This window comes from Leopardus geoffroyi, chromosome B3 (genome assembly GCF_018350155.1).
Source record: "Leopardus geoffroyi isolate Oge1 chromosome B3, O.geoffroyi_Oge1_pat1.0, whole genome shotgun sequence".
In the NCBI taxonomy this organism is placed as follows: domain Eukaryota; kingdom Metazoa; phylum Chordata; class Mammalia; order Carnivora; family Felidae; genus Leopardus; species Leopardus geoffroyi.
In genome coordinates, this window is record NC_059337.1 from 5,504,173 (window position 1) to 5,532,041 (window position 27,869).

The 27,869-nt window shown below is 45.5% G+C and overlaps 2 protein-coding genes across 14 annotated transcripts in view; one reads left to right on the forward strand and one right to left on the reverse strand.

Moving 5' to 3' along the window:
• RCCD1 (RCC1 domain containing 1) overlaps positions 1-7,206 on the forward strand; it is a 32,940-nt gene extending 25,734 nt beyond the window's left edge. For 4 of the 10 annotated variants that reach the window (XM_045452303.1, XM_045452305.1, XM_045452307.1 and 1 more), the window contains one exon: positions 1-2,515. In XM_045452303.1, coding sequence (XP_045308259.1) covers positions 1-198 — 198 coding nt within the window. In that variant the 3' untranslated portion in view covers positions 199-2,515. Of the gene's footprint in view, positions 2,516-6,907 lie in introns of those variants that run through there. The other 6 variants (XM_045452304.1, XM_045452306.1, XM_045452314.1 and 3 more) reach the window with 6 other exon arrangements.
• On the reverse strand, positions 73-27,485 carry PRC1 (protein regulator of cytokinesis 1). 4 transcript variants are annotated; one of them, XM_045452294.1, is made up of 15 exons: positions 26,983-27,451; positions 17,080-17,212; positions 16,723-16,845; positions 14,473-14,706; positions 14,225-14,395; positions 13,627-13,776; positions 12,696-12,843; positions 11,800-11,936; positions 9,811-9,906; positions 7,519-7,665; positions 7,195-7,305; positions 3,879-3,989; positions 3,116-3,292; positions 2,756-2,797; positions 73-1,215 (listed from the first exon to the last, which is right to left on the reverse strand). In XM_045452294.1, the coding sequence occupies exons 1-15, from the start codon at positions 26,991-26,993 to the stop codon at positions 1,144-1,146; spliced, it is 1,863 nt and encodes a 620-aa protein (XP_045308250.1). In that variant the 5' UTR covers positions 26,994-27,451; the 3' UTR covers positions 73-1,143. The 4 variants fall into 4 exon arrangements, with proteins under 4 accessions (XP_045308250.1, XP_045308251.1, XP_045308252.1 ...); XM_045452295.1 differs by having other exon boundaries at positions 73-642; positions 2,756-2,794; positions 26,983-27,182; XM_045452296.1 differs by lacking the exon at positions 2,756-2,797 and having other exon boundaries at positions 26,983-27,485.
• Positions 27,486-27,869: the final 384 nt, after the last annotated feature.

Here is a 27,869-nt window from a genome sequence, read left to right on the forward strand (position 1 = left end):
TCTTTTCTGTTTTCCGCAGACCAAAGCAACCAAAAAGTGATTTGGCCGGGGAGAAAAAAAAAACAATATATCTTTTTGAAAGGTAAGTATACACATTTTAATTTATTTTTAAGAATATATTTATATTTTAAAAACAGGACATGTATACGTCTAAGCAGCATGGCGGACACAGACCAAATCCATGCTGGTGAGTTTTGAGAACCATTGAACGTGCTGACAGAGGCAGACAAGGTAAGAATAAATAGTGCTTTGGGGAGAACAGTAGTGATCAGTAGGGTAGGTAAAGACGTGGACGCTGGAGCAGAAACAACTCCCCAATACTGATTTGTGCAAAGTTCCAGATCTCCACAACAGAAATGGCCCAACCCATCCAAACAGCCTCCCAACTCGGCAACTGCCGGGGTAGATGAACTCGGACCTAGCGGGCAGAGGGATGGGGGTCTCAACCCAGAGGAAAACTGCAGAAACAGAGTTCAGACAGGCATGTGTTCACACACACATCCCCACAAAGGGCATTGCACAATAACAGAACTGTACACAGTTTAACAAAGGAGCTCCCAGCCTCCCTGTCACCTCTTTGGCAGTAGGTCAGGCCATCTCCACTTCTGACACACACACATCCTCAGCAGGAGGAAGGCTGTCCTGTGTGGCGGAGACAGATCTTTAGGTGAGAGCAAAGCTACTGTAGCCAGAGCGTTAACTCAGCGTCCCTCAACAAAAAAAGATGTTAATTACTAGTGACAGCCTACGAGCCAATATTGCTTCAGGTCCCTACCCCAAGGACCGGCACACTCCTTTTCCCACACCGTGGTGAAATACGACACGCCCTTGCTCGTGCTTCAGCAAGCAGAATTACGGGGTAGAGAAAAATTAGGTTCCATATGCTAAAATTTGCACTTACTGCTATGAACTAAGTTTTAATGTATTTCTTGGGTCAAAACAAAATCAAGTCTTTGAAGACCCACTAAGCCTATGATGGACTTTGCTCTGTGACACTCATTCACTTCTGTAAGTTAGGCCCGTGGTAGTGGAACCTGTCCAGGTTCTCAGGCACACCTAAACTCAAGAAAAACGAAAGCCACATAGATAATTAGATCTAGTCTAGGCACAGGAAGCCACAGCTGGCTGACTGCTCAGGGCCTCTCAGGACTGGATGTTGGTCGAATTGAGGATTCGAGAAGTAGCATCAGATTTGGAAGCCTTTGAAAGTTCTCGCTGTTGAAAAATAAATAATGTCAGTGGCAGTACTGTCCCTCCTCTGCATGCCCCGCCCTTGTAAGCATGGGTAAATGTCAGCACAAGGTCCCCTGAGGGCTGTTTCTCTGAGACAGAGGTCCCTCTCCAGCACAGGTTGTTAGGAACACAAGATGAGAGGCTCTGAGCCCCGTTCTATTAGAGATTAAGCATGTGCACACGTATGCCCGGGACCTCGTCCTTAGCCAGTTCGTTCTGTTACAACCTCACAGAATAGCAGTCCCTCAAGTTTCACAAAGTACTCTATTGAGTTGTCAAGCTAGGCAGGCAACAACCTTTGGTCTTTTGAGCCCTGGATAAAGCAAGGGGCCAGACCTTTATCTACCAATCCCTGGGGCTGAGGGCCTTGTAACCTGCTGGTGATACGATCTCATGCTGGAGCACATGGAAAAGAAGATAAAGCACGAATACCACTGAGAAAGAGGTTAGTAAAGGTTAGTCTACCGGCTTTGGTGCCGCCTGGTGGAGTCTGTTACCAGCCAAAGCAGCCAAAACCAGATTAGAGATAAGCAGGGTACATTTAAGCCCCACGGGGATGATACGGGGCTTGGCTAAACAAGCAAGGAAGAGAAAGTTGGACCCTCTGTCCAGCAATCAGCTAGCCAGAGCAACGTACACTTCTATATATAAAACCATACCAATCATTTAATTTGAAACAAGTGCCATAATATGAAACTGTTTCAATGCTCAAAACAAGCTCTTGCCTTGGGCAACTGCCCCGTTCTGTCACTGCAGCAGTAAGAGCAGGCACCATGGCTTTAACGCCGTATCCCCTCACCCATGGTGAGGAACAGCCTCGCTTCCCAGCAGGAAGATACGGAGGGCAGAGAGAACGCACACTGGTAAGTAAAGGGCACTGCAGTTAAGTGTTAGTAAACACGGAGTAGGTTACTAGGAACTAAAGAGCATCTGGAAAAATCTCCCAATGCCACATATATGCTTTAGCAGCTTGATGAGGTAGAAACAGGCAGAGGCAAGGAAATGAACACTGGCTACCTCGCAGAAGACAGAAAGTTGGCAATTCAGCCCTAAGGGGTTAGTAAGTCATATACTCCAGGAAACAATCAGCACACAGGCCAAGAACCTCATGATGGGCAGCACACAGCTGGGGCTCCCCTCCCCACGTGATGGGGCCTCTATTCTTTCTGGCACATTGGAGGCCTCTGATGTCACAACTGGGGAGGGTGAAGGTCTTCTGTTGTGAAAGGCAGGATTAAAAAAAAAAAAAACAACTTTGCCTGACTTTAGGTAGGGCTGAGAATCCAATTCAAGTCTGAACAAGTTTTCTTGTTAATCAGCAGATTAGTCTCTTGGGACTGAAGTCAGATATCCTTGAGGTCCGCATTAGGACTTCTGCTCCTTTGTCAAAAAAAGGTTCTGTGGTAGTACAGCTGAGATTATTGGTTAGTGTAGCCCCGTGCCCAGACGGGAATTAAGCCAGCAGATGTGACAGGTGAGTTTGGAAAGCGGACATGGGACATGCAGGGGTTGCCATACAGACCTGAAGCCCGACAGTGGAGCTGTCAGAGAGGGACGGATCCTTCTAAGAACAAAGAATTAAGACAATTACCAAGAACTCCACCAAGAGAGCACCAGGGCCGTGATCAGAGGGTCACCTCCTGCAGCCAGGGAATGGTATTTCTGAAGCAGAAGGATCCAGGCTAAACGTCTAGTTGCTGCTGCCAACTTCCTTCTTGTATGCTCCTTAAACCAGCCCGCCCCATGCCATGGTCAAGGCAGGAAAGGGATTCTCAGCCTCCAAAGAACTGTCCTCACGGCCTGGGTGCCCTTGGGAAGATACCCACTCTGCCCCAACTGTGTGCTCCCCAGAGACTGGCAGATATTAGAAAAGGTGAATTACCGCAAACTCAGAATAGGTGCTGGCAACAGAATTAATGCTGAAGTTGCGCTGGAGGGGGGCCGAGGCAGGGTACCCACCACTCAGGATGCTGCCGTTGAGCTCCAGGTTCTCCTTGTTGGCTCCATGCCTGCCAGCACGGGGCGTTTTTTTCCCCGAACAAGTGGAAGTGACGACCGGCTGCAGAGAAGGGAAAGAGAGAGATCCGCGCACCATCCTCATAGTGACCGACCACACACACACACACACACACACACACGCACGCAAATGGCTAAAGGCTGATACCGTCTTTGTTATTCGTGGGCCTATAATCCTCTACTTGTGGTTTCAAAAAATACATGAATTCTTAATGACTTGCAAAATACCTATCTTGAGCATAGTCTGTAAAATATTGAAAGACCCACTTAGCACAGATTCCCCACCTCTCCTGATGTGAGAGTACCCGATTCTGTCTAGTGATCCAGTGTCGCTGGGCTTGAACCCACACACAGGGACCTCACTCAGCAGCAGCTGAAGACCAGGCTTTGCACTGAACCTAGTTACATCCCGGTGATTCTCATGATACTACCGGGGTTCAGAATGACCGCTGGGTGTATTTTGTTGTTGTTGGTTTCTTTTTTAGGCAGATAAGCTGGCTTACTCACAGCATCTCCCTGAAAACCGAATCCAGGGTTCTCAGAAACTCGAACGACGAGGTGGGGCCCCTGGGTAAATGGGCTGGAGGTGTGCTGGGGATGTCCCTTGTACACGGAGCATACATACTAACCTTGCTGCCAGAAGGTGGAAGTCGAGACACAGGGGAGCGGTAGATTGTCCCCCCAAAGACAGGCCGAATGCTGCTGTTGGCCGTAGCGTTGGACACGGTGGTAGTGTTCAGCTAAGGGGAAGAACAGAGATTATGGAAGTGGGGTAACATGCCTGGCAGCCCATCCCTACACTATAAAGGAGTATGGGAAATAGTCTAAGAAAGATGGGTTTACATGGTTAAGAGCTTTGAGGAAAATGTTGAAAGTATTTCTATCCGGATTGCACTATAAAATGGTAGCCATTTTGTTTGTAATTCTATCATATTTAGGTATTTACCCAAGAGAAATGAAAGCAGATATCCCTACAAAGACCTATACATATATAGAGAGCAGCTTTATCTGTAATAGCCAAAACACTGCCTACAAGCCAAGTGTCCATCCACAGGCAAATGGATAAGCAAATTGTGCAATGGAATACTGCTCAGTAGTAAAAAGGAGTGGTCTATTATACATGTAACAACATAGATGAATCTCAAAAAACCTATGCTAAACGAGAGAAGCCAAACCAAAAGAAGAATACATACTGTAAAATTGTATTTGTATAAAATGTTAAGAGGGGCGCCTGGGTGGCTCATTTGGTTAAGCGTCCGACTTTAGCTCAGGTCATGATCCCACATTTTGTGAGTTTAAGCCCCGCATAGGGCTCTGTGCTGATGACTCAGAGCCTGGAACTTGCTTCAGATTCTGTGTCTCATTCTCTCTCTGCCCCTCCCCCACTTGTAATGTGTCTCTGTCTCTCAAAAATAAATCAATGTAAAGAAAAAATTTTTTAAACGTTAGAAGTGCAAACTGGGGGCGCCTGGGTGGCTCAGTTGGTTGAACATCTGATTCTTGATTTCAGCTCAGGTCGTGATCTCATGGTTTGTGGGTTCGAGCCCCATGTCCAGCTCTGCACTGACAGTGCTTGGAATTCTCTCTCCCTCTCTCTCTGCCCCTACCCCACTTGTGCTTTCTCTCTTAAAAAAAAATTTTTTTTTAAATAAAAAAGTGAACAAACAAAACCATAAAACACTTTTCGTTCACCAACAAAACACCATAAAGAGTAAAAACACAAACTACACAAGACACAAATGCTGCCGGTAGACATGGCAAAAGGTTCAATTTCCATTAGTAAGGAGGGAGATACAAACTAAAATCATGAGACATAACTTCATACCCTCAGATGGACAAAGACTTAAAGTATGAAAGTGTCATCTGTTAACAAGGATCAGAGTCTGACACTTAGGCGCTGGCAGCACAGATCATTAATCAGTGCAACTAGGGCTTCAGAAATGTCTGATTAGAGGAAACTTTCAGATTTTATTTTTAAGCAATCTTTATACCCAGTATGGGCCTGAAACTCACAACCTGGAGATCCAGAGCTGCTCTACCAGCCAGGCGCCCCTGACTTCACTCTCGAGCAAGGGCCTCTCGCTTCTCTTTTATGCTCAGCATGTAGCACAGAGGTCTGCAAACTTTTAATTAAAACAGATCTTTCTATAATTGATTTTTAGCGTTCTAGGTTTTTAAAAGCTTATCACATGTTTTTTAAGTTTATTTTGAGAGAGAGCACTCTCGTGCACATGCATGCCAGGGAGGAGCAGAGAGAGACAATCCTAAGCAGGCTCTGCCCTGTCAGCGTGGAGCCCCATGCGGGGCTTAGACTCCTGAACTATGAGATCATGACCTGAGCCGAAAGTGAGAGTGGAATGCTTAACCAACTGAGCCACCCAGGTGCCCCATCACTTGATTTTCATAATAAAGAAACTACCTATTATGGGGTGCCTGACTGGCTTAGTAGAGTGTGTGACTTATCGCAGGGTTATGAGTTTGAGCCCCACGTTGGATGTAGAGATTACTTAAAAATAAAATCTTTATAATCTCTAATATTGGGGCACCTAGGTGGCTCAGTCAGTTAAGAATCTAACTCTTGGTTTCAGCTCAGGTTATGGTCTCATGCTTTTGTGAGTTAGAGCTCATCAGACTTGGGATTTTCTGTCTCCTCTCTCTGCTCCCCCAACCCCGTGCCACTTGCACTGTCTCCATCTCCCTAAAAACATAAAGTGGGGCGTCTGGGTGGCTCAGTCGGTCAAGCATTGGAATTTGGCTTGGGTCATGATCTCACAGTTACTGAGTTTGAGCACTGCATCAGGCTCTGTGCTGACAGAGCCTGGAGCATAGTTTGGATTCTGTGTCTCCTTCTCTCTCTCTGCCCCTCCCCCACTCATGCTGTCTCTCTCTCAAAAATAAACATTAAAAAAATTTTTTTAAATCAAAAATAAAGTAAAATCTATCAACAATAGGGAACTAGTTTAATAAATGATGGTATGTCAAGAGAATAGAATATACAGCTAATAACGAGCATGTATTTGAAGAAAGTTTGATACTATGAAAAAAGAACCACAACCAATACCAACTAGGGGAAAGGCAGAAATCCAAATCATATGTGACCTCTATTTTGTAAAAATACGTTATTTAAAAACGAGGAAAAACAGGGGCACCTGGGTGGCTCAGTTAAGTGTCTGACTTCAGCTCAGGTCACCATCTCATGGTATGTGAGTTGGAGCTCTGAGTCGGGCTGTGATCTTACCGCTCAGAGCTTGGAGCCTGCTTCAGATTCTGTGTCTCCCTCTCTGTCTGCCCCTCCCCTGCTCATGCTCTCTCTTAAAAATAAGTAAACATTTAAAAAAATTAAAAAGCAGGAAAAACAAATACTCTCAATAGTTCTCTTGGAGTTACACTACAGGTGATTTTTTTTTTTTTTTTTTTTTAAACTCCCTGCAACGCAGGGCTCACATTCACAGCCTTGAGATCAAGAGTTGCACATTCTAACTGAGCCAGCCAGGTGCCCCTGCAGGTGCTTTTTAAAAGATCTATCGGTTATAAATATGAGCTGAGGAAAGAGAAAGGAAATACTGCTCTATTTCATTTATCAAAGGAAAAAAACTATCCCATTTACTAAACATGAAAGGCTCTCACAGAATATCATTGTCACTTGTTGGAATTCTAGGATGAACCTCTGAAGGTCTTCATCATTACGGAATGGTGACAGTTATGGTCTCCCAAGATTAATCCAAGACCTCAACCACAGGCACACATCAAAGCCAGGTCCTTGACTGTCATTATCAAGTTATTACTTGGGATTAAGTACTGCCTTCTGGTCACACTTTCAGATGGACTCAACCTGGAAAGTCCCCAAAGCCCTTTCCCATCTGCAGGGCAGAAGGCGAAAGGTGGCCAAGAGCCCCAGCCTCAACAACCCCTCACAAACGGTGGTTCACAAAGCCTCACGTTCACCTTGCGCACTTTGCCCGGTGTGTTGGGTACCAGTCCTCGCCGCTTGCTGGGGGTTCGGGGAGCACTGCCATAGAGCATCTCTGTCTCTGTCTGCTTCTTGTTCTTTAGTTGCTGTATGAAAGTCAGAAGGAACAGTGAAAACTCCCAGGAAAGGAACAGGTCTGGGATGGGGCAGAAGCTGGGCCAGATATCTAGAGCCAAGTGCCTGAACCCAGAGCTAAAAGAGGTGCGGTGGGCTAGCCCTTCAGCCAACCCAGATCCCTGGAAGAGACCCTGGGCTACTCACATTACCATCGTCCTCTCGCGCACACTGTGCTCACTTACTCTCTCTTGCTTGGCTCGCTCCTTCTCCATTCGATGCATCTCCCATTGTTCTGTCACATACTCCATGAATTTCTGCCCATTCACCACAAATGCCTGCGAATGCTCCTGTTCCCACATTTCAATCCGTGCCTTCAGCTCCTCTTCCAGCTGAGACCATAAAGAAAGAAATGTTAATCACTTCAAATCCTTGGTATGAAGCCCGAATGAAAGTATTCTCCCAAAGGAAGACTCCCGCCCCAGAGCACGTAAGCCTAATTTCAGGTAGCTGGACTCGCATGGGCCCAGGTCAGAGTGACCGGGAAGCAAATCCTAGGGACGATTTATTCGTAACACACATGAAGGTGGGAAACAGCAAGAACCCAGAGACTAACTGGGTTTTGGTGCCTAAAGCTGGAGGCACTGGGGGGACGAGCAACATTAAATGAACAATGTACATTATGGGGCGCCTGGGTGGCTCAGTCGGTTGAGCATCCGACTTCGGCTCAGGTCATGATCTCGCAGTTCATGAGTTCAAGCCCCGCGTCCGGCTCTGTGCTGACAGCTCGGAGCCTAGAGCCTGCTTCAGATTCTGTCTCTCTTCCTCTCTTTGTCCCTTCCCTGCTCGTGCTCTCTCTCTCTCAAAAATGAATAAACGTTAAAAAAATATATATATTAAAAAAAAACCCACGATGTATATTAAGAGCACCCCAATCTGGGTCCCGATCTAGAATCTACCTCTTATAGGCTATGAAAAGTTACCTAAGTTCTCAGGGCCTCAGTCTCCTGATGTATAAAAATGGAAATGAATAAAATAGAACTACCCTACGACCCAGCAATTACACTACTAGGTATATATCCAAGGGATACAGGTGTGCTGTTTCAAAGGGGCACGTGCACCCCCATGTTTATAGCAGCACTATCAACAATGGCCAAAGTATGGAAAGACCCCAAATGTCCATCAATGGATGAATGGATAAAGAAGATGTGGTATATATATACAACGGAGTATTACTCGGCAATCGAAAAGAATGAAATCTTGCCATATGCAACAACGTGGATGGAACTAGAAAGTATTATGCTAAGTGAACTTAGAGAAAGACAAATAAATGACTTCACGCACATGGAATTTAAGATACAAAACAGATGAACAGATGAAGCAAAAATAGTATAAAAACAGGGAGGGGGGAAAAACATAAGACACTCTTAAATACAGAGAACTGAGGGTTGCTGGAGGGGCCGTGGGTGAGAGGATGGGCTAAATGGGGAAGGGGCATTAAGGAAGACACTTGTTGGGATGAGCACTGGGTGTTATACACATAGAGGATGGATCACTGGAATCAACTCCTGAAATCATTGCTGCACTACATGCTAACTAACTTAGATGTAAATTTAGAAAGAATTAATTAAGGGGCACCTGGGTGGCTCAGTCGGTTAAGTGTCCCACTTCAGCTCAGGTCATGATCTCATGGTTTGTGAGTTCAAGCCCCACATTAGGCTCTGTGCTGACAGCTCAGAGCCTGGAGCCTGTTTCGGATTCTGTGTCTCCCTCTCTCTCTGCCCCTCCCCTGCTCTGTCTCTCTCTCAAAAATAAATAAATGTTAAAAAAAATTTTTTTTAATAAATTAATAAAAATTAAAAAAAATTTTTAATGGAAATGACTAAATGGAAAATACTTTGGAATAGTATCTGGCACTTAATTCAATAAACACTATTACTATTAAAATAGAGAACAGTAACAAAGCCCACAGCACTTTCTCAAAAGTTTGTCTTTTGTTATAGGCTGAATTGTATCCTCCCAAAATTCATATTTAAGTCCTAACCCCCGCCCCCCAATACCTCAGAATGTGACTTTTTTTTTTTTCCCCACAAACAGGTAATGAAGTTAAATGATAAATGAGGTCATTAGGGTCAACGTGACTGGTAGCTTTGTAAGAGAAAAATCGGGACATAGATACATACAGAAGGAAGACCATGGAAAGATACAGGGAGGAAGAAAGTCATCCTCAAGTCAAGGATAGAGGCCTCCGAAGAAACCTACCCTACTGATACTTTGATCTCACACTTATAGCCTCCAGAATTGTGAAAAAATAAATGTGTTGTTTAAGCCAGCCAGTCTGTGGTACTTTGCTACACTGGCCCTAGAAAGCTATTAAGCCTTGATATTCAGTCAGGAGGAAGGCTCAGTATGTACTTCTCCTGGCCCAAGCTTTAGAAGAGAAGACGGTTCTGGGGCAAGATGTTTCAAAGCCAAGGATATACAAAAAGTAAGGTGTTTTGTAGCCAAGCAACAAAAACTCTCAGTGGCAATATTACCTTAGGGAGTATTTTTTGAAGTTTGGCTCGTTGCTTTTCTTCTTTTAGAAGATTTCCTCCGCGGTTTGTAAATCGACTTGGATCTGAAGCTTTTCTCTGTGAAAAATAGATTCTAATGAGAGTAAGCCCTGAGATGGTCAGACCAGTTACTTCTGCTAAGATTCCTTGCTTTCGTAAACTGATCCATACTAAGGAGACTACATACTAAGGAGAGTTCTGCATTCCATCCACTGCAGCAGAGAGAAATGATGGTGTTCCAAGGCAAGGGGAGTGGGGTGTGAGCTCCGTGGGCATATGCGAGGTCATCCACTGGGGTGCAGGAAGACTATGGTTCGGTTCCTTTCTAATCTCAGAGTGAGGTAAGCTTTAATATGGAGTGCACAATGTCACTGGCTCCCTTACTTGGTCCAGATGTCAGACGTGACTTGTCACCTACAGGGAATGAGGTATTTGGAGGGACAAGGGAGAGATCTACACTCGGAGGGCTTGGTGGTGACAACCCTGTGTACCCACTCAGCTCTGGCATACTAATGATGCAGGTTAAATGTGCCCAGTTAAGAGGTTCATAATCTGGTTTTTTGAAATCAACACTCACAAAATGGGCAAGTTAAAATGTAAAGTGTTAGGCCTCTTTCTCTTTTTAAAATTTTTTTTTTTAATGTTTATTCTTGAGAAAGAGAGGAGAGAGATTGTGAACAGGGGAGGGGCAGAGAGAAAGGGAGATAGAGAATCCCAAGCTGGCTCTGCACTGTCAGCACAGAGCCAGATGCAGGGCTCGATCTCACCAAGTATGAGATCATGACCTGAGCTGAAACCAAGAGTCAGACACTTAACTAAGCCACCCACCCAGGCGCCCCCATTTCTGGTTTTTGTTCCTCTATCATGCATATATTATATCAGAACAGTAATCTAAATGTGTAATTTGTAAGTGTAAATTAGGTTTATACACTCAACAGTAGGAGCAGATCATCAGAAAAGTTTAGAAACAATCTTGACAATCTGGGGGCTGAGCTTGTAAAGAAATCCTATCTCCCTTCCAGACCCCTTGATTGATGACTGTCTATTAAACACTAACTAAAGGGACAGTAATCAGTTTCTCATCTCCTTAAATACCAGCACATCAACAAGACTTGCTTAATACTCTTCTTTCTTGCTTTCAACCAGAAGTTAAGGAGTAACCGAGAACTAGGACATCTGTTCTGAAACAGCTGTAAGACCTCACATATCTCTCTCTCCACGTGGGAGTCCTACTTTCCCACCTATAAACCTGAAGGAGTTGAACTCGGGATTCTCTTAGGACCCCTTTGAGCTCTGAGAAGGACTCTCCTTGTGCCCTACATGTCTTGTGTGGCTCACCCAGTCCCAGTCCCGAGCTCTGAAATGCTTTAAGTGCCCAGTCTACCAGAAGAAAAGGAATTCAGACTAAACAAAGGTGCCCTGATACCCAGGCAAACTTTCTAAGAAGACAGCAAAAGTTGGAGTGGTAGTGAGTATTAACTGCCTGCCCCGACATCCACTCTCTCCCTCCTACTAGTACTGAGAACGTGAATTTATCTGTGGCAGCAGGTGCCCCACGCACGCCAGTGCTGGTGTGGGGAGCTTAATACTGGAAAGAGCCCTTAGAGGGGCTGAAGGGGCAATGCTGGAAGTGCAACGGTGGGGGCTCTAGAGCCACTTCGGACCACCCCTTAGTGGTCGGGGAGCCGTGGGCTAGAGAAGCCTGGGACACCACTGAGTGTGGAGATGCTCTACCTCTAGACTTCCTTCATGCAAGAAATTCCTACCTTACTTAAGGCATTAATTTTGCTCTTCCACGTTCCTGCATATAAGCTTCACAAGTACAGATAGGTTAGCAGTAACTCAGACTTACTGATAAAGACAGGGTTTTAGAAGCCTGGTAAAGGGCAAAGGAGAGTGGACTCTGACTGTCCAGGGCAGGCCTTCTTAACACTTGATCGCACTCTAGGGAAACAGAAGCTAGGGCGGTACCTCAAACTCCAAAAAAAGCCTCCAGCTTTCTTCCCACTTCTGGACACCTTCAAAGAGTTCTTTGTGAACCTCATAGTAGTTTCTTAACCGCACGATCTCGGCATCATGGAGCTGAAGCAGATTTTCTGTGTAGTCCTCTGCAAGATACAAGCCCAGGAGATGAACAACTTCTAGTGTTTAGTAACCCTCATCCTCATCCTCCTAGAATGGAAATCAATTTTTCTTCCATAGAGTAAAAGTGATATGTGAATAAGCATATATTGTGGATAATAAGAGCCAGCTTTGTCACATGATCAGTCTGGGAGGAGAGGAGGGGCTAAGGCATTAGGGTGCAGGCCACAGCGATGAAGATTCTCAAAGCTCTAGGTCATCTCTTGCCTTGTCCTTGGTTTTCTTCATATTCTTCCTTTGCATCCTGCCCACAGACAATTTCTAAAACCACTGCTGAATTTAGTAGTCTCGTCTGTCAGACTAGAATTCTGCTGAGCTCTTGGGGACAGGCTCCGTGGGCTCAAATGTGGGCTCTGCTGCCTATGTGCTGCCTCTGGGTTAAGTTCCTGAGCATTTATGTGCTTCTGTGTGTTCATCTCTTGACATGAGGACTAAGTGAGATAATATCATTAAGGGTTTGACACTGCACCTGGCCCAGAGTAAGCACCTGACAGACTTGAGCCTCACAGCCACAGGCTACAGTGATTTACTGCTTCAGAAATCGAGAGACCCCTTACTTCCTAGTAGCATTTGCAAATGTCTGTTTATTCAGGAACGGCAACTGATGCTAAATGGCTTGAAAGGGGTGCCGTATCTGTTGGGTAGAGGAAACACTTCCCAGCAAACGTCTGCCCTCATAAAGACAAGTGAGCAGGCCACACGAAGACCACCACTTTTGTACGGACCAGCATAGTAAGGGGCAAAAGCCTGTCTCTGCTCCTGGCTGTAGAAACACTGGTCCCAGTACTGAGCCAGCTCCACTCGAATCGCCTCAATCACTTTCTTCATGTTCTGCATCTTCAGTTCCTCCAACCGATCCACTTCCAATTGCAGCTGAAACAAGGAGCTTTGGTAAAGGCGCTTGCCACACATTCATTTTCCCCCAGGAATGCAAAAGCTCCCATGCCCCTCCCCCTTTTACATAAAATTATAACACAAAGCAACAGAGGTAAATCAATACTCTTTACAACAATGAGCTCATGGGAGCCAGAAACCTAAGAAAGGCACACAAAAGGACAGAAGATAAGCAGCTATCACCACCCTTGTCTGATGCTTGTCTTTTTTTTTAAGTCATTTTTTTTAATGTTTATTTTTGACAGAGAGAGACAGAGCATGAGCGGGGGAGGGGCAAAGAGAGAGGGAGACACAGAATCCAAGGCAAGCTCTAGGCTCTGAGCTGTCAGCACAGAGCCCGACGTGGGGCTAGAACTCACGGACCATGAGATCATGACCCGAGCCGAAGTCGGACGCTTAACTGACTGAACCACCCAGGCGCCCCTTGTCTTTTTAAAAAAAAATTTTTTTTAAATGTTTATTTATTTTTGAGAGAGAGAGAGAGCATGTGTGCAAATGGTGGAGGGGCAAAGAGAGAGGGAGACACAGAATCCGAAGCAGGCTCCAGGCTCTGAGCTGTCCGCACAGAGCCTGACGAGGGGCTTGAGCCCACGAACCATGAGATTGTGACCTGAGCTGAAGCTGGACGCTTAACCAACTGAGCCACCCAGACACCCCTGATGCTTGTCTTTAAAAACAGGCTCCTTGAGGCAGGAAGCTGGTAAGGACAACAGACTTGACACTTGTAGAGACTGCTGACCTAGCACCCCTTGGATTTCTTACCGCTTTCCTGACCTTGGCCTTTGACCCAGTCATAACCGTGGCCACAGCTTCTCTCTCTTCTGCAGGTATTTGTAACCTGTCCCAGAGCTCTCGGATTTGAGCCCGCAGACCCTCACACACTGCTTCATTTTGTGACTTTCGCATTTCCAGCTGTGGGGAGGAGAGCTGACAGTTAGGGCAAAGACAGAACAAAGAAGCCCAGCCCGCTGCCTTCCCACAAAGAAATGTCTGGACTCACAAGCAGTACTCTGACTAGATTGAGAACAAGTGTATTTTTGTGATTCTGAACACAAACTGTATGGCTGTCATTATGGTAGGATCTCAAACACCAAGAAACAAGAATCCAATTTTTAACTTAAAAAATTAAACGCTAAGCTAATTCACAGACAGATAGTATCTCATTCAAAATTTCAATTTCACATTCTTTGAGCTACATATAAATTTTTTGCTTCAAAAGTGCAAATCAAGGATGTTCATATCATTGGCTATCTTTATCCTTCCCCTTTTTACTTATATGGGCTTCTTATTTAAGACTGAAGGAAGAAACTGTCAGCTTTTTCAAACTGCTGGACACGATGGAGTAGTGAGTGGCCATTACCTGCCGTAGCAACTTTTGTAGCGTTGCGATATTCTCCAGAGACAAACAAAAGGCATCTTCGTCTTCACACACCACATCTCTTTCAAAGCTCGTGTCTGGGGTGTGATCTAGTTCTTCCATACACAGTATGATCTGTCTCTTTATGTTGACGAACTCGTCACGTCTAGAGGCCTATAAAATAAAATGATTACGAGCCCCTCCAGGAAAGTCAAACCGACCTTTAGGAAGTATGAGTGCAAACAGTCTACCTTTGTCTCCCTCAAAGTGGCCACGTGCTGTCTGAACTGGCTCAGCTCCTCTAGGCTGGGAACGGACGAGCTGTCCACGTCATAGTGGGGCAGGCAAAGAATTTCACACAGTTCTTGATCTTGTTCCTGAAGTAGTTTCAGTTCCTGTTTTCGCTCCTTTTTCTGTTTTCGCATCAGTTCTACCTGAGTGCGCAAATCCTTTTCTAGTTGCAAGATGGTCGTCTCTCCTTCCTCCTGCAAGAGACAATGTGCCGTTGTTACAAGGTTTCAAGTGGATTTATTCACACCAAGAGAAGGACAATGGAAGAAGGCTAGAGTGACAAACTGTTTTTTTTAATGTTTGTTTATTTTCGAGAGAGAGAGCACGTGAGCAGGGGAGGGGCACAGAGAGAGGGAGACAGAGGATCCGAAGCAGGCTCCACACTGATGTCAGTAAGCCCTGATGTCAAGGCTTAAACTCATGAACTGTGAGATCATGACCTGAGCTGAAGCCGGATGCTTAACCTACTAAGCCTTCCAGGCACCGCTAGGATGACAGACTTTTAGTTAAACTTAACAGTACATCAACCCACGGCCAACAAAATATGGCACAAGGAGGGTCCCCTAAGGAAGGTCTCTAGTAAAGGAAACGTACCAGGGCACTTTGGCAAGAGGTGAAAAGTGGTTGGAAAGCTTGTTTTGAGTTAGCTATGGGGTAGTCTATTTAGCTCATAACTTGATGCTCATCCTAAAAAGCCTACAAACATCACTTAACCAATACAAATCGATAGTCCTTGCTTTACTCCAACAGATAAACAGGTGGCGGGGAGTAGGGGGGAGTGGCAGTTACAGGTCTTAAAAATTTATAGAATTTTATTCCACACTGGTGAACTAATAAAAACCGTCATGTAATTTAAAGGAGATATATATTTATCACTGTATATCTAACCTCTCACCCGATTTCACATTGAAAGTTAAAAAAAAAAGACTAAAGAAACTATTTGTTCAAAATCAATGATATATATGCCATTTCTGTACATTCCAAAAAACTACACTGATATCATGATCTGATTGCTCTTGGCTTCCAGGTGTGAATTATCATTAACCCCTTAAAGGCGGTCTCCCTCCTAGCCTGATTCCATCTAGATACCCACGTAGTTCTTCCTGTAGCAGAGAGGGACCCAAGAATCTTATTGGCACCACATTATAGCCATCCTGTGCTGGCCCTGCACTCACATCTATTCTAATTACCTTGCCAAGCTCCACAGTGGTTTTCACTTTTATAATCCCAACACTACTTATACGGGATCTAACCAGGGACATGTTTTGGAGTCCTGTTATTCATTCCATCCTTGCTGGTGTCCTCATTCAAGCTCTGCCTTGTGCTGGACCACAAAACAGCAACCTGTCAGCGTGGTACAGAGATAATCATGCTCTGAATTTGACTATGCTCTCCTGACACTCCAGCTTTTGAGACATTTCTTCCCAAGCAGCCATTTTGGCTGGTTCACTGGTGTGCAGCTACTGGGAATAAAAAACCACAAAGGCAGGTTTTTTGGTAACTTTCCCTTGTATCACTAGTCCCTTTTGCTTCCTAGGTAGTGCTTTTAATTTTTTTTCAAAGAAAGAATAGCATGGTACCATCTGTACTTAGCTCTTCCTTACAATTAAAAAAGAAAAAGTACATTATCTATTATTTATATATATTAATATCAATATTATATATTAATAATATAATAATATACATAATATGTATATATATTATACACACACCCCACAAATACAGGGCTTGTTTTTTTTTTTTTTTTAATTTTTTTTTTTCAAAAAAAAAAAAAATTTTTATTTATTTTTGGGACAGAGAGAGACAGAGCATGAACGGGGGAGGGGCAGAGAGAGAGGGAGACACAGAATCGGAAACAGGCTCCAAGCTCTGAGCCATCAGCCCAGAGCCTGACGCGGGGCTCGAACTCACGGACGGCGAGATCGTGACCTGGCTGAAGTCGGACGCTTAACCGACTGCGCCACCCAGGCGCCTCACAGGGCTTGTTTTTGATCAAAGCATTGCACCACTTATTAGCTAGTATCTCTCAACAGGGCAACTCTTCACATAAGTGAAAGGTACTTTGGTGAAACTAAATGACTAGGTGACAAATTCTCCCTGCTTTCATGGCCAGGATTTCACAAGGAAACCTTCCACCACCGGTAGCCCCGAGTCAGAGTTCCTTCCTAATCTCAGACCCCAGCAGGATCCCCTGAGACTCTGCCACGTACCTGAAATGGCTCGACGTGTAACTCGCTGCACAGGGTATTCAGCTCTTTTTGACAGATGGATATGCTTTTGATGAGCCTTTCCTTCAGGCTCTCCTCTTCAGCAATCATCATATCCAGGAGGTCCTACAAAAGAGAATACAGTCCCATAAAAGTCTGAGGCCAATGGGGGAAAAAACTCCAAACCAACAAACGACACCAAAACCTTCATAATTTCAAATTCTTAAGAAAGGACTTAAATACAAAGAAAACCAGGAAGAGCCTGTGACATCTTCGTGTCACTTCTGTAGCTATGTCAGATGAGACACCAGTATCCTTACCCCTGAACCGCTGTAAAGAGACCAGTACTACCCAACTCACCTTGATATGCTTCTTTACAACCTCCGTTCTTTGTAACCGCTGGTCCTCTGGAATCCCAATTAATTCCCATATTTCCCGAAGGTGATTCAGAGCTTTCTGGAGACATACTATTGACTCCTCCGCCAGCACCTCACTGAAAAGCAAAAGAAAAGCCAGTAACATGAGCCATTGCCTCCAGACTAAAATAAAAATTTACTGAAACTAAATATACTAGTTTCTCAGTGGCCTGAAGGCTAAAACAAATTGAAAACAAGCATTCAGCTTAACCACTCTTCTCCCCAAAACACAACACTGGCAAAGCAAAATTCAGTATTGCCTTACTCTGGAAGTTCAATCTTCTGAATAATACTCAGAATGTGGACTTTCATCAACAATTCTACCCATGGCAGTACAATACAGAATTATAAAAGAAAAACCAGACAGGAGCACCTGGCTGGCTTAGTAGAGCATGTGATTCTTTTTTTTTTTTTTTTTTTAATTTTTTTTTTCAACGTTTATTTATTTTTGGGACAGAGAGAGACAGAGCATGAACGGGGGAGGGGCAGAGAGAGAGGGAGACACAGAATCGGAAACAGGTTCCAGGCTCTGAGCCATCAGCCCAGAGCCTGATGCGGGGCTCGAACTCACGGACCGAGAGATCGTGACCTGAGCCGAAGTCGGACGCTTAACCGACTGCGCCACCCAGGCGCCCCAGCAGAGCATGTGATTCTTGATATCAGGATTGTGAATTCGAGCCCCACGTTGGGTGTAGAGATTACTTGAAAAAAAAAAAAAAAAAAAAGTAGGGGTGCCTGGTGGCTCAGTCGGTTGGGTGACCGACCAGCTCAGGTCATGATCTCACAGCCCATGAGTTCGAGCCCTGTGTCGGGCTCTGTGCTGACAGCTCAGAGCCTGGAGCCTGCTCCAGATTCTGTGTCTCCCTCTCTCTCTGCCCCTCCCCAACTCACACTCTGTCTCTCTCTCTCTCTCTCTCTCTCTCTCTCTCAAAAATAAATAAACATTAAAAAAAAAAAAAAAAGTAAAGATAAACCAGACAAAATAAAATCCCACCAACACAAGAGCTCGCTTGGTGAGAAGATCCTATAAAACAGGTGGCAATTTATCACACTAATTTCTTGTTCTTAAATTACAACTACTGACTTACAGAATGGCTAAAATTACAAAAGATAAACATCATGTTTTGGAGAGGAGGCACCTGGGTGGCTCAGTTGGTTAAGTGCCTGACTCTTGATTTCAGCTCAGGTCATGATCTCATGGTTCCTGGGATCGAGCCCAGGGTCGGGCTCTGCACTGACAGTGTGGAGCCTGTGTGGAATTCTCTCTCCCTCTCTCTCTGCCCCTCTCCAGCTCATGCGTGCACACACGCTCTCTCTCAAAATAAACAAACATCAAACACGAAAGTGATGGTGAGGATATAGAAAAGCCAGAACTTTCATAAAGTTGGAGTATAAACTGGTACAACCACTTTAAAACTGTGGGCAGCACCTATTAAACCTGAACATAGCAGTTCCACTTTTACATGCAGGTCCAGCAGAAACGCACACATATGCACTCACGGCAAGAACAGAAATGATCAGAGCAGCACTCCTCATAATAGCCTAAGAGTAGAAACAACCCAGATGTCCATCAACATAATAAACAGTACATTCCTATCATGGAATATTACAACAATGAATACACAACATGGATAAATCTCAGAAACATTATGAGAAACTATGCTAAACGAAAGAGGTCAAATGCAAAAAGACTACATACTATATGATTCCATTTTATGAAGTTCTAGAAAAGCAAAACTACGGTGAAAGAAAGCACATAATTGCCTGGGATCAGGGCAAGGGATCAATTGCAAAAGAGCACAAGGAAATTTTTTCAGGGTGATGGAGTGGTCCTAGATCTCAACGGTGATTACCTAACTGTATACAATGACCAAAATTCGAACTGTACATGTAAAATGAGTCAGTTTTACTGTATGTAAGTTATACCTCAACCCTAAAGAAAAAAAAGGAAGTAAAACAAACTACTGTGGAAAAACAAACAAAAGTTGGAGAAGAAAAGGAAAAACAGTCTTGAGTGAAAAAAGCCAGACAAGAAAGCATATATCACTATGTGATTCCATTTATATAAACTTCAAAAAACAGGCAAAACTAAGGTGTACTTTCAGAAGGCAGGACGGTGGTCCATTATCCTGGGAGGTGGTGACTGGGACGGGGTACAAGGAACACTGGTTACCTACATGTGCGCTGACTTTGTGAAAATCCATTGAGTCTGCATTTGAGTTTATGTACATTTCTGTATGTTATTCTTCAATTACAAAAAGCTCATTTAAAAATTTCATTGTTTATTTGAAATACAAATTTAACTGGGTACCCTGCATTTTATCTTAAAAAAAAAAAAAAAAAAGTTTACTTTAAAAATGATAACCAGGGGTGCTTGAGTGGCTCAGTCGGTTGGGCATCCGGACTTTGGTTCAGGTCATGATCTCGTGGGCTTATGGGTTGGAGCCCCACACTGGGCTCTGTGCTGACACCACAGAGCCTGCTTGGGATTCTCTCTCTCCCTCTCTTTCTGCCCCTCCAGTGCGTGCACCCTCTCTCAAAAATAACATTCAAAGAACAGAGAAATTTTCTCTCCTTTCTTAGATACAAATGGATAACAAAGACATTGCTCTGGCACCAGAGAAACTAGAATCTGGATGTGTTTTGCCACCAGTCGGCAGTGAGGCCCAGAACAAGTCACTTAAACTGAGGGTGTGCCATCTACAAATGATGGGGCTAGGGGCTCTCACTGGCCCCCTTTGTGCCTCAGGGTATTCAGTGGCTCTTATGAATCACCAGGCTAGATCTCCAAGAATAGCAGTTTCTCCATAGGCTTCAATATTTTCTAGGGTTCTACTCAGACAGTTCAGAGCCTGGAGCCTGCTTCCAGCAGAGAGAGCCCGTCTCCCCTTCTCTCTGGCCCTCCCTGGCTCATGCTCTGTCTGCCTCTCTCTCTCTCTCTCTCTCTCTCTCAAATATAAATAAACATTAAAAAAAATTTTTTTTAATACATAAATAAAATAAAGGTTGCCTGTCCTAGGTGAAGAGAAGTTTTGGCACAAACACCAGTTGCCTATACCAGATGGCCAGTATCAATACCCAGATAATGAATAGCATTTCCGAGAATTTATTGTGGGGCGCCTGGGTGGCTTAGTAGATTAATGTCCAACTCCCGATTTCGGCTCAGGTCATGATCTCAGTTTGTGAGACTGAGACCTGTATTGGGCTCTGCTCTGACAGCACAGAGTCTGCTTGGGATTTCTCTCTCCCTCTCTCTGCCCCTCCCCTGCACATGCTCTCTCTCTCAATCTCTCTCTCTCTAAATAAATAAAGATTAAAAAATATTATTCATATCCATTCATTTTAGAAACGCTAACATGTAGGGACCCCTGGGTGATTGAGTCAGTTAAGTTTCTGACTCTTGATTTCAGTTCAGGTCTTGATCTCAGGGTTGTGAGTTCAAGCCCATGCTGGGCATGGAGTCTACAAGGAAGACAAGAAGGAAGGAAGGAAGGAAGGAAGGGAGGAAGGAAGGAAGGAAGGAAGGAAAGAAAAAAAGAAAGAAGAAAGGTTAATATGTAATTAAGGCATTTATTTCATCTCAATTAACTAAAGTTAATTATTTTAATCTCAATTAACTAAAGTTCAACTACAGAGTTTTCCCAAATAATCCCTTTGCACTCCAATCTTAAGATAAAAGAATGCATAAACCAAAAACCTAATTTTCACATTTTATTAAAAATAACCTACATGGGAATGCAAGCTGGTGCAGCCACTCTGGAAAACAGTATGGAGGTTCCTCAAAAAACTAAAAATGGAACTACCCTACGACCCAGCAATTGCACTACTAGGCATTTATCCACGGGATACAGGTGTGCTGTTTCGAAGGGACACACACATCCCCATGTTTTTAGCAGCACTATTGACAATAGCCAAAGTATTGAAAGAGCCCAAATGTCCATCGATGGCTGAATGGATAAATAAGATGTGGCATATATATACAATGGAGTATTACTTGGCAATCAAAAAGAAGGAAATCTTGCCATTTTCAACTACGTGGATGGAAGTGGAGGGTATTATGCTAAGTGAAATTAGTCAAAGACAAAAATCATACAACTTCACTCATATGATGACTTTGAGACAAAAGAGATGAACATAAGGGAAGGGAAACAAAAATAATATAAAAACAGGGAGAGGAACAAAACAAAAGAGACTCATAAATATGGGGAACAAACTGAGGGTTACTGGAGGGGTGGTGGGAAGGGGTTGGGCTAAATGGGGAAGGGGCACTAAGGAATCTACTCCTGAAATCATTGTTGCACTATATGCTAACTAATTTGGATGTAAATTTAAAAAAAAAAAAAGTAAAATTAAACTAAATAAATAAATAGAAGTGTAAAATATAAAAACAAATAATAATAACCTACACAATCTGGGGTACCTGGGTGGCTCAGTCAGTTGAGCGCTGACTCTTGATTTCAGCTCAGGTCATGATCCCAGGGTTGTGGGATCAAGCCCCATGTCGGGCTCCACACTGAGCGTGAAGCTTGCTTAAGATTCTCTCTCTGGGGCGCCTGGGTGGCTCAGTCGGTTGGACGTCCGACTTCGGCTCAGGTCATGATCTTCCGGTTTGTGGGTTTGAGCCCCGCGTGGGGCTCTGCGCTGACAGCTCAGCGCCTGGCGCCAGTTTCGGATTCTGTGTCTCCCTCTCTCTCTGTCCCTCCCCTGATCTCTCTCTCTCAAAAACAAAGCATTTAAAAAAAGAAAAAGATTCTCTCTCTGTCCCTCTCCCTCACTTACACTCGCTCTCTCAAATTAAAAAGAAAAAAAATGATCTACAAGATCCAATCTGTGGTCAATATTCAATTTGAACGTAAAACCCTGGTGTTGAGCCAGACCAGCATGGAGCACTGCTCTGAGTGAGGGTTACTACTTCAGAGAATGCTCTCCAGTCTCTTCCAGGCTGCCTGGCCCACTCCACTCTAGCCAATCTCCACAGGACAGCTAGGTTCTTGTGAAAACAAAATCCAGTCAGGCCTCTGCTTAACTGCTCCCTTCAAATTTTCCCATTGCCCTCAGGAAACAGTTCAACCATTTTCAAAGGAAAGGCTTTCTAAAACCTTTCTCCAGGTTTGTCTCTTTAATCTCTCCTACCCCTCATTCCCTAAGACTCCAGCCAAGGGGATTTCCGGAACATTCCATAGATGTGTTGCTCCTCACTCAACCATGTGTAGTTTTCAGTTGTTGATGCTGCCATGCTTCTGCCCATTACCTTCCACCTGCCATCACCTTCTTCGGACAGCTGTGGATTCCTCACGGTCATTTCTACCCACCCCCCTCCCCCCCGTAGACCATAGACTCAAGGACAAGGACTGCCACATCTTATCATCTTCATTTTACCAGGCCCGAATGCACAGCAATTATTCAATAAATGTAATATGAATGGCCTTCAGTTCCTGCCAAAGGTTCATTACGCCTCTAACGTCTAGTTACAATTCAGAGATTTATAAGCAGGGCTGCCTAGCTCTGTAAAACATCCAGAAGGTAAAGCGATCATTTTTCTGAACAATAAAAATCTAGCACAACAGGAAAAGAATCTGAATAGACATTTCTCCAAAGAAAGATACAGACCAATAAGCACGTGAAAGCAGACTCAACAGCACCAGCCACTAGTGCAATGCAGACCAAAACCACAGAGATACCTTCACAGGCACCAAGATGTCTGTAGTAAAAGACAATAGTAAGTGTTGACAGGGAAGTGGAGAAACCAGAAGCCTCATACACTGCTGGCGGGAATGTAAAATGGTGCCGCCTCCTTGGAAAACAGTCTCACAGTTTCTCAGTTAAACACAGAGTTACCATATGACCCAGCAAATTCCACTCCTGGGTATTTACCCAAGAGAAATGAAAACATGTCCACACAAAACTCGTATGCAAATGTTTACAGCAGCATTTTCATAACAGCCAAAAAGTACAGACAACTCAAAATGGCCATCAACTAATGAATAGGTAAATGTGATTTACCCATCCAGTGGAATATTATTTGACAATAAACCTTGAAAACATTATGCCAAGGAAAGAAGCCAGTCACAAATGACAAAGTATCATATGATTCCAAATAGGCCAGTCTCCAGAGACAGAAGTAGATTAGTAGTTCTGTGGGGCTGGGGACTAGGCAGGGAGGGTGGGAAAGGGGAGTGACTGCTAATGGGTATGGGCTTTCTGAAAGGAGGCTGAATATGCTCTAAAACTGACTGTGGTGGTAAGTGCAGCACTCTGAATATACTAACACCTGTTAAATTGAATGCTATACAAAGGTAAGAAATCGTTTAAAAGACCATTTGAGATCTTTTCCAGTCCAGTGACTTAGGTTCAAGAGACTGGAAAAACCAGACCTTTTTACAACCTTTTGCGTCTTTGGGATATATTCTTGTACGTATCCTCAGCTTCTCAGTGATGTGCTAGAAGAAAAAAATCTCAAATTTCCACCTTTTAGGAAGTTACCTGAATCTATGTACAGGCAGTATATAATTGCACCAAGAGAATTATATTCACAGTGAATGTGCTAAGGCATCTTATGATCATACTTTTTTGAAATGTCCAGTTATTCGTTCAAATATACTACTTGAATGTTTATTATATACATGGCGCATCTTAAGTATTGAGGATTCGGCACTGAACAAAACTGACATCCCTGCCATTTTGAAGTTTACATTCTAACAACAACAACAACAACAACAACAACAACAACAACAAGTGATAAGCGAATCTCACATTAAATGGTAGTAAGTGGTGTGGAGAGAAATCAAGCAGAGAAAGGGCACAAGGACTACTGAAGGTGTAGGGAAGGGGAAGTGCAGTTTTATTATTTTTTTTTAATTTTTTTTTTTCAACGTTTATTTATTTTTGGGACAGAGAGAGACAGAGCATGAACGGGGGAGGGGCAGAGAGAGAGGGAGACACAGAATCGGAAACAGGCTCCAGGCTCTGAGCCATCAGCCCAGAGCCTGACGCGGGGCTCGAACTCACGGACCGCGAGATCGTGACCTGGCTGAAGTCGGACGCTTAACCGACTGCGCCACCCAGGCGCCCTAGGGAAGTGCAGTTTTAAAGAGATTGGCCGGGAAAGACCTCCCTGAGAAGGTGATCTCAGCAAAGACCTAAAGGTGGTAAGGAGTCAAGCCACAGGACACGTGGGGGAAGAGAGACCTGGGTGGGGGAACAACAGATGCCCATGTCTGAGGTAGGACAGTGCCTGGGGTTCCAAAACAATCAAGGACTCTGGTGTGACTGGAGTAGAGTACAACAGGACTCCAGAGGCTTTTACTCTAAAATACAGAATATTGGAGGATTCTGAATAGAAGATAGGGCATCCAGCCTTGTGGCTCCTTGTCTTGTGTTGACAATAAGCTTCAGGAGGCCAAGGCAGAAGCCGGGAGACCAGGCAAAAGATAATGGTGGTGACTTGGACCCGGGTGGTGACAGCAGAGGTGGGGAGGAGTGAGATTATGGCTGGTTTTTGAAAGTAAAGCTAATCTTAGGAATGAAAGAAAGGGTTGTCAGAGTGACAGAGCAATCGGCATGGGTGCTCTGAAGAGTGGAACACTTTTTTTTTTTTTTTTTAAGTTTATTTAGTTTGAAAGAGACAGAGACAGCGTGAGACAGAGACAGCGTGAGACAGGGGCAGAGAGAGAGGGAGACAGAGAATCCCAAGCAGGCTCTGCACTGTCAGTGCTCGAACGTGGGCTCGAACCCATGAAACCATGAGATCATGACCGGAGCCAAAACCAAGAGTGGAACACTTAACTATCTGAGCCACCCAGGCTCCCCAAGAGTGGAACATTTTTTTTTTTTTTTTAAATTTTTTTTTTTTTTTCAACGTTTATTTATTTTTGGGACAGAGAGAGACAGAGCATGAACGGGGGAGGGGCAGAGAGAGAGGGAGACACAGAATCAGAAACAGGCTCCAGGCTCTGAGCCATCAGCCCAGAGCCCGACGCGGGGCTCGAACTCACAGACCGCGAGATCGTGACCTGGCTGAAGTCGGACGCTTAACCGACTGCGCCACCCAGGCGCCCAATGGAACAGTTTTTAATTCCTTGAAATTTACATTCGTGTGAGAACAGTTCTCCAAGTAGAAGATTTGTAATTCCAAACACGCATTTTCCAACAGGCCCAATACTGTTAAAGTAATCAACCCCGAGGGATGGTTAACAATTACAATTGTGTCCATACTGCTTTTAGTTGGCGGCCCTAACCTCGCCAGAGGTTAGCCGTCCATGTAGTGTAGATATTGGTTTTGGTTTAAATTGGATTTGCGATCTACAAAGCTCATGTCACTTAATTTTGTGAAAGTAAGGTGGCTAAATTAATTAGTAAACAGCTAAGTTTTTCAATTAAGTCACAACCCCTCCCCCCCCAAAAAGCCTTCAGATGATTGCCAAAATTTTTTAAATACCAGCTTTATTGAGATTATTTTTATTCTTTTTAAGTTTATTATTTATTTTTTTGAGAGAGAAAGAATCCCAAACAGGCTCGGCGCTGACAGCACAGAGCCGGATGCGGGGATCCAAGTCACTAACAGTGAGATCATGACCTGAGTGTAAATCAAGAGTCTCACATTTAACGGAGCCACAAAGACGCCCCTATTGAGGTTACTTTTAGAGCCCTGCCTGTTTTTCCAGTGGTACCATTCTTTGTACTAAATTCCCATTCTGTGGAAGGCAAGCATTTGAAAAAGAACGATGGGATTAGTAATTATGGAAGGAAAAGCCTCCTACAGCCACAAAGCAGCCAGTCTGACCAATAACTGCAGACTAGCCATGAATCATCACTGCCTCACCCACTGCTTACAGAAAGTAAGGTCAACGTTTTTATTACTCTTAACACAAAACCTGTGCCCTGGTTTTATTCTTATTTTAGAACAAATTTGGCATCTCTGCCCTTTTGGAGGTTACAGTCTAATAGCAAAAGAAAGGTGATAAACCAGCACAGCATACTAAGTGGCAGTAAGTGCTATGGAAAGAAATCAGGCGGAGAAATGGGGATGAGAACAGGGACATTCACCGTCCTGTCGCAAGTCACAAGGCTGGTGAGTAGCAGTGTGGTGAGTCTGGTCCCAGCACTGCATGAGTTGTTGTTAAAACCACCGGAAAAGAATTCCTTAATGGAGTTTCTTTCTTTCTTTCTTTCACGTTTATTTATTTTGGGGAGAGAGAGAAAGACAACACGAGCAGGGGAGGGGCAGAGAGAGGGGGAAGACACAGAATCCGAGGCAGGCTCCAGGTTCCAAGCTGTCAGCACAGAGCCGGACGCGGGGTTCGAGACCGTGAACCGTGGATGACCTGAGCCCAAGTCCAACGCTTAACCGACTGAGCCACCCAGGCGCCCCCTTAAAGGAGTTTAAGTTGCAAGGAGACCCGGCTACTTTCCAATTCAAGTAAAATGTTAGCACTGCAGCCCCGACGCCGCGGAAGCCAAGGAGAAATGAGAACGGGCCGGCCTTATTTAAAGAGAACAGAGAAACCGGCCCGCAGAAGAGCCGGGACTTGGAACGAGCCGCCGGGCCGAGCGGCAGCACCTGAAACGCGGCGGGCGGGGCTCGCGGACACCCGGCGCGTCGGGGCCTCGGGAGCGCGCGGCCCCGGCCGGTGAGCTTCGGGCCCGGCCTCCGCCCCGCCGGCGCCCTCGGGCCGGGCGCCAGCTCTGCGCTCCGCGGCCCTGCCGGCCGCGCCCGGGCCTCCCCCAGCGCGGGCTAACGTGACACCCCAGCCCGGGCCGAGGGTCGTCTCGGGGACCCCGCACCGGCCCGCACCCGGGACGGGTGTCGCTCCCTCCCGCGTCCCCCGGACTCCCCCGCAGCCCGCACCTTCTCCTCATGGCGGACGCTCCAAGCAGCCGGGCGTCGAGGCCCCAGACCTCCACGCAGGGCCGAGCGCAGCAACCTCCCGCAAGCACCAGCGGCCTTGCTCCGGGTCGCGGCTCCGCGAGCCGTTAGGCCCCCGCGGAATTTCAAACCGAGCCCGGAGGCGGAGCGGCTCCACGATTGGCGCCCTGACCCGACGCTCCTCGAGAAGCCCCGCCCCTGGGGGCGCGCCGCGACCGCGCACAGGATCCCCCGCGCCCCGGGGCTGTCGGCGGGGGCTGCAGGGCTGGGCGGGGGAGGCGTTCGCCTGCCGGCTTGGGTTGGGGTCTGTGTCTGCGCGTGCGCCGGGTCTCGCAGGTGCGCGGCTTCCTCTCTCAGCTTCGCGGTGGCCGGGAGTCCGGTCCCCCCCACGCAGCCCCGCCCCGGCCAGCCGCCGAGTCCCGGCCCCACCCCGTCCAGGCGCAGTTTGGATTCGAAGTGCGCGCCGCCGCCCAGAGGCCGCCGGGAAGGGGCGAGAACCGCCGGGGGCCGGGGGACGGGAGTGCGTTCCGCATTTTAACTCGTTTCCCAGCGCGTCCAGAAGGCGAGCCTGGAGGTGATCTTTGGTGGCGGCCTTCCCCACGTCTGGGAGCCGTGCCCTGGAGCGGAAGGAGAGGAACGCTGCACCCGTCTCACAGGCCGGCACCTTTCTAGACGGTGATCCCATTTAATCTCCACGACCGCCCCGTTTGGTATTATCGCATCACCATTTCACGCAGGAGAGTACGGTCTCTGAAAGCTTGAGGGGCTTGTCCAGGTCACGTAATTGGCACACAAATGGAGATCGCCTGGGCGTGGTTCTTTCAAATAACAGGGGGTTATATGGTTGTATAAAAATGTTTAAACTCAAA

Bases quoted from the DNA above. Each gene is read 5' to 3' on its own strand.
- PRC1 (XM_045452294.1), bottom strand. The intron at 14,396-14,472 runs GTAGACTGTTTG...TTTATTTTATAG, and splicing joins CCACTTTGAGGGAGACAAAG to GCCTCTAGACGTGACGAGTT. The intron at 1,216-2,755 runs GTCTGTATGGCA...ATTTTTCAACAG, and splicing joins GCTCCACTGTCGGGCTTCAG to CGAGAACTTTCAAAGGCTTC.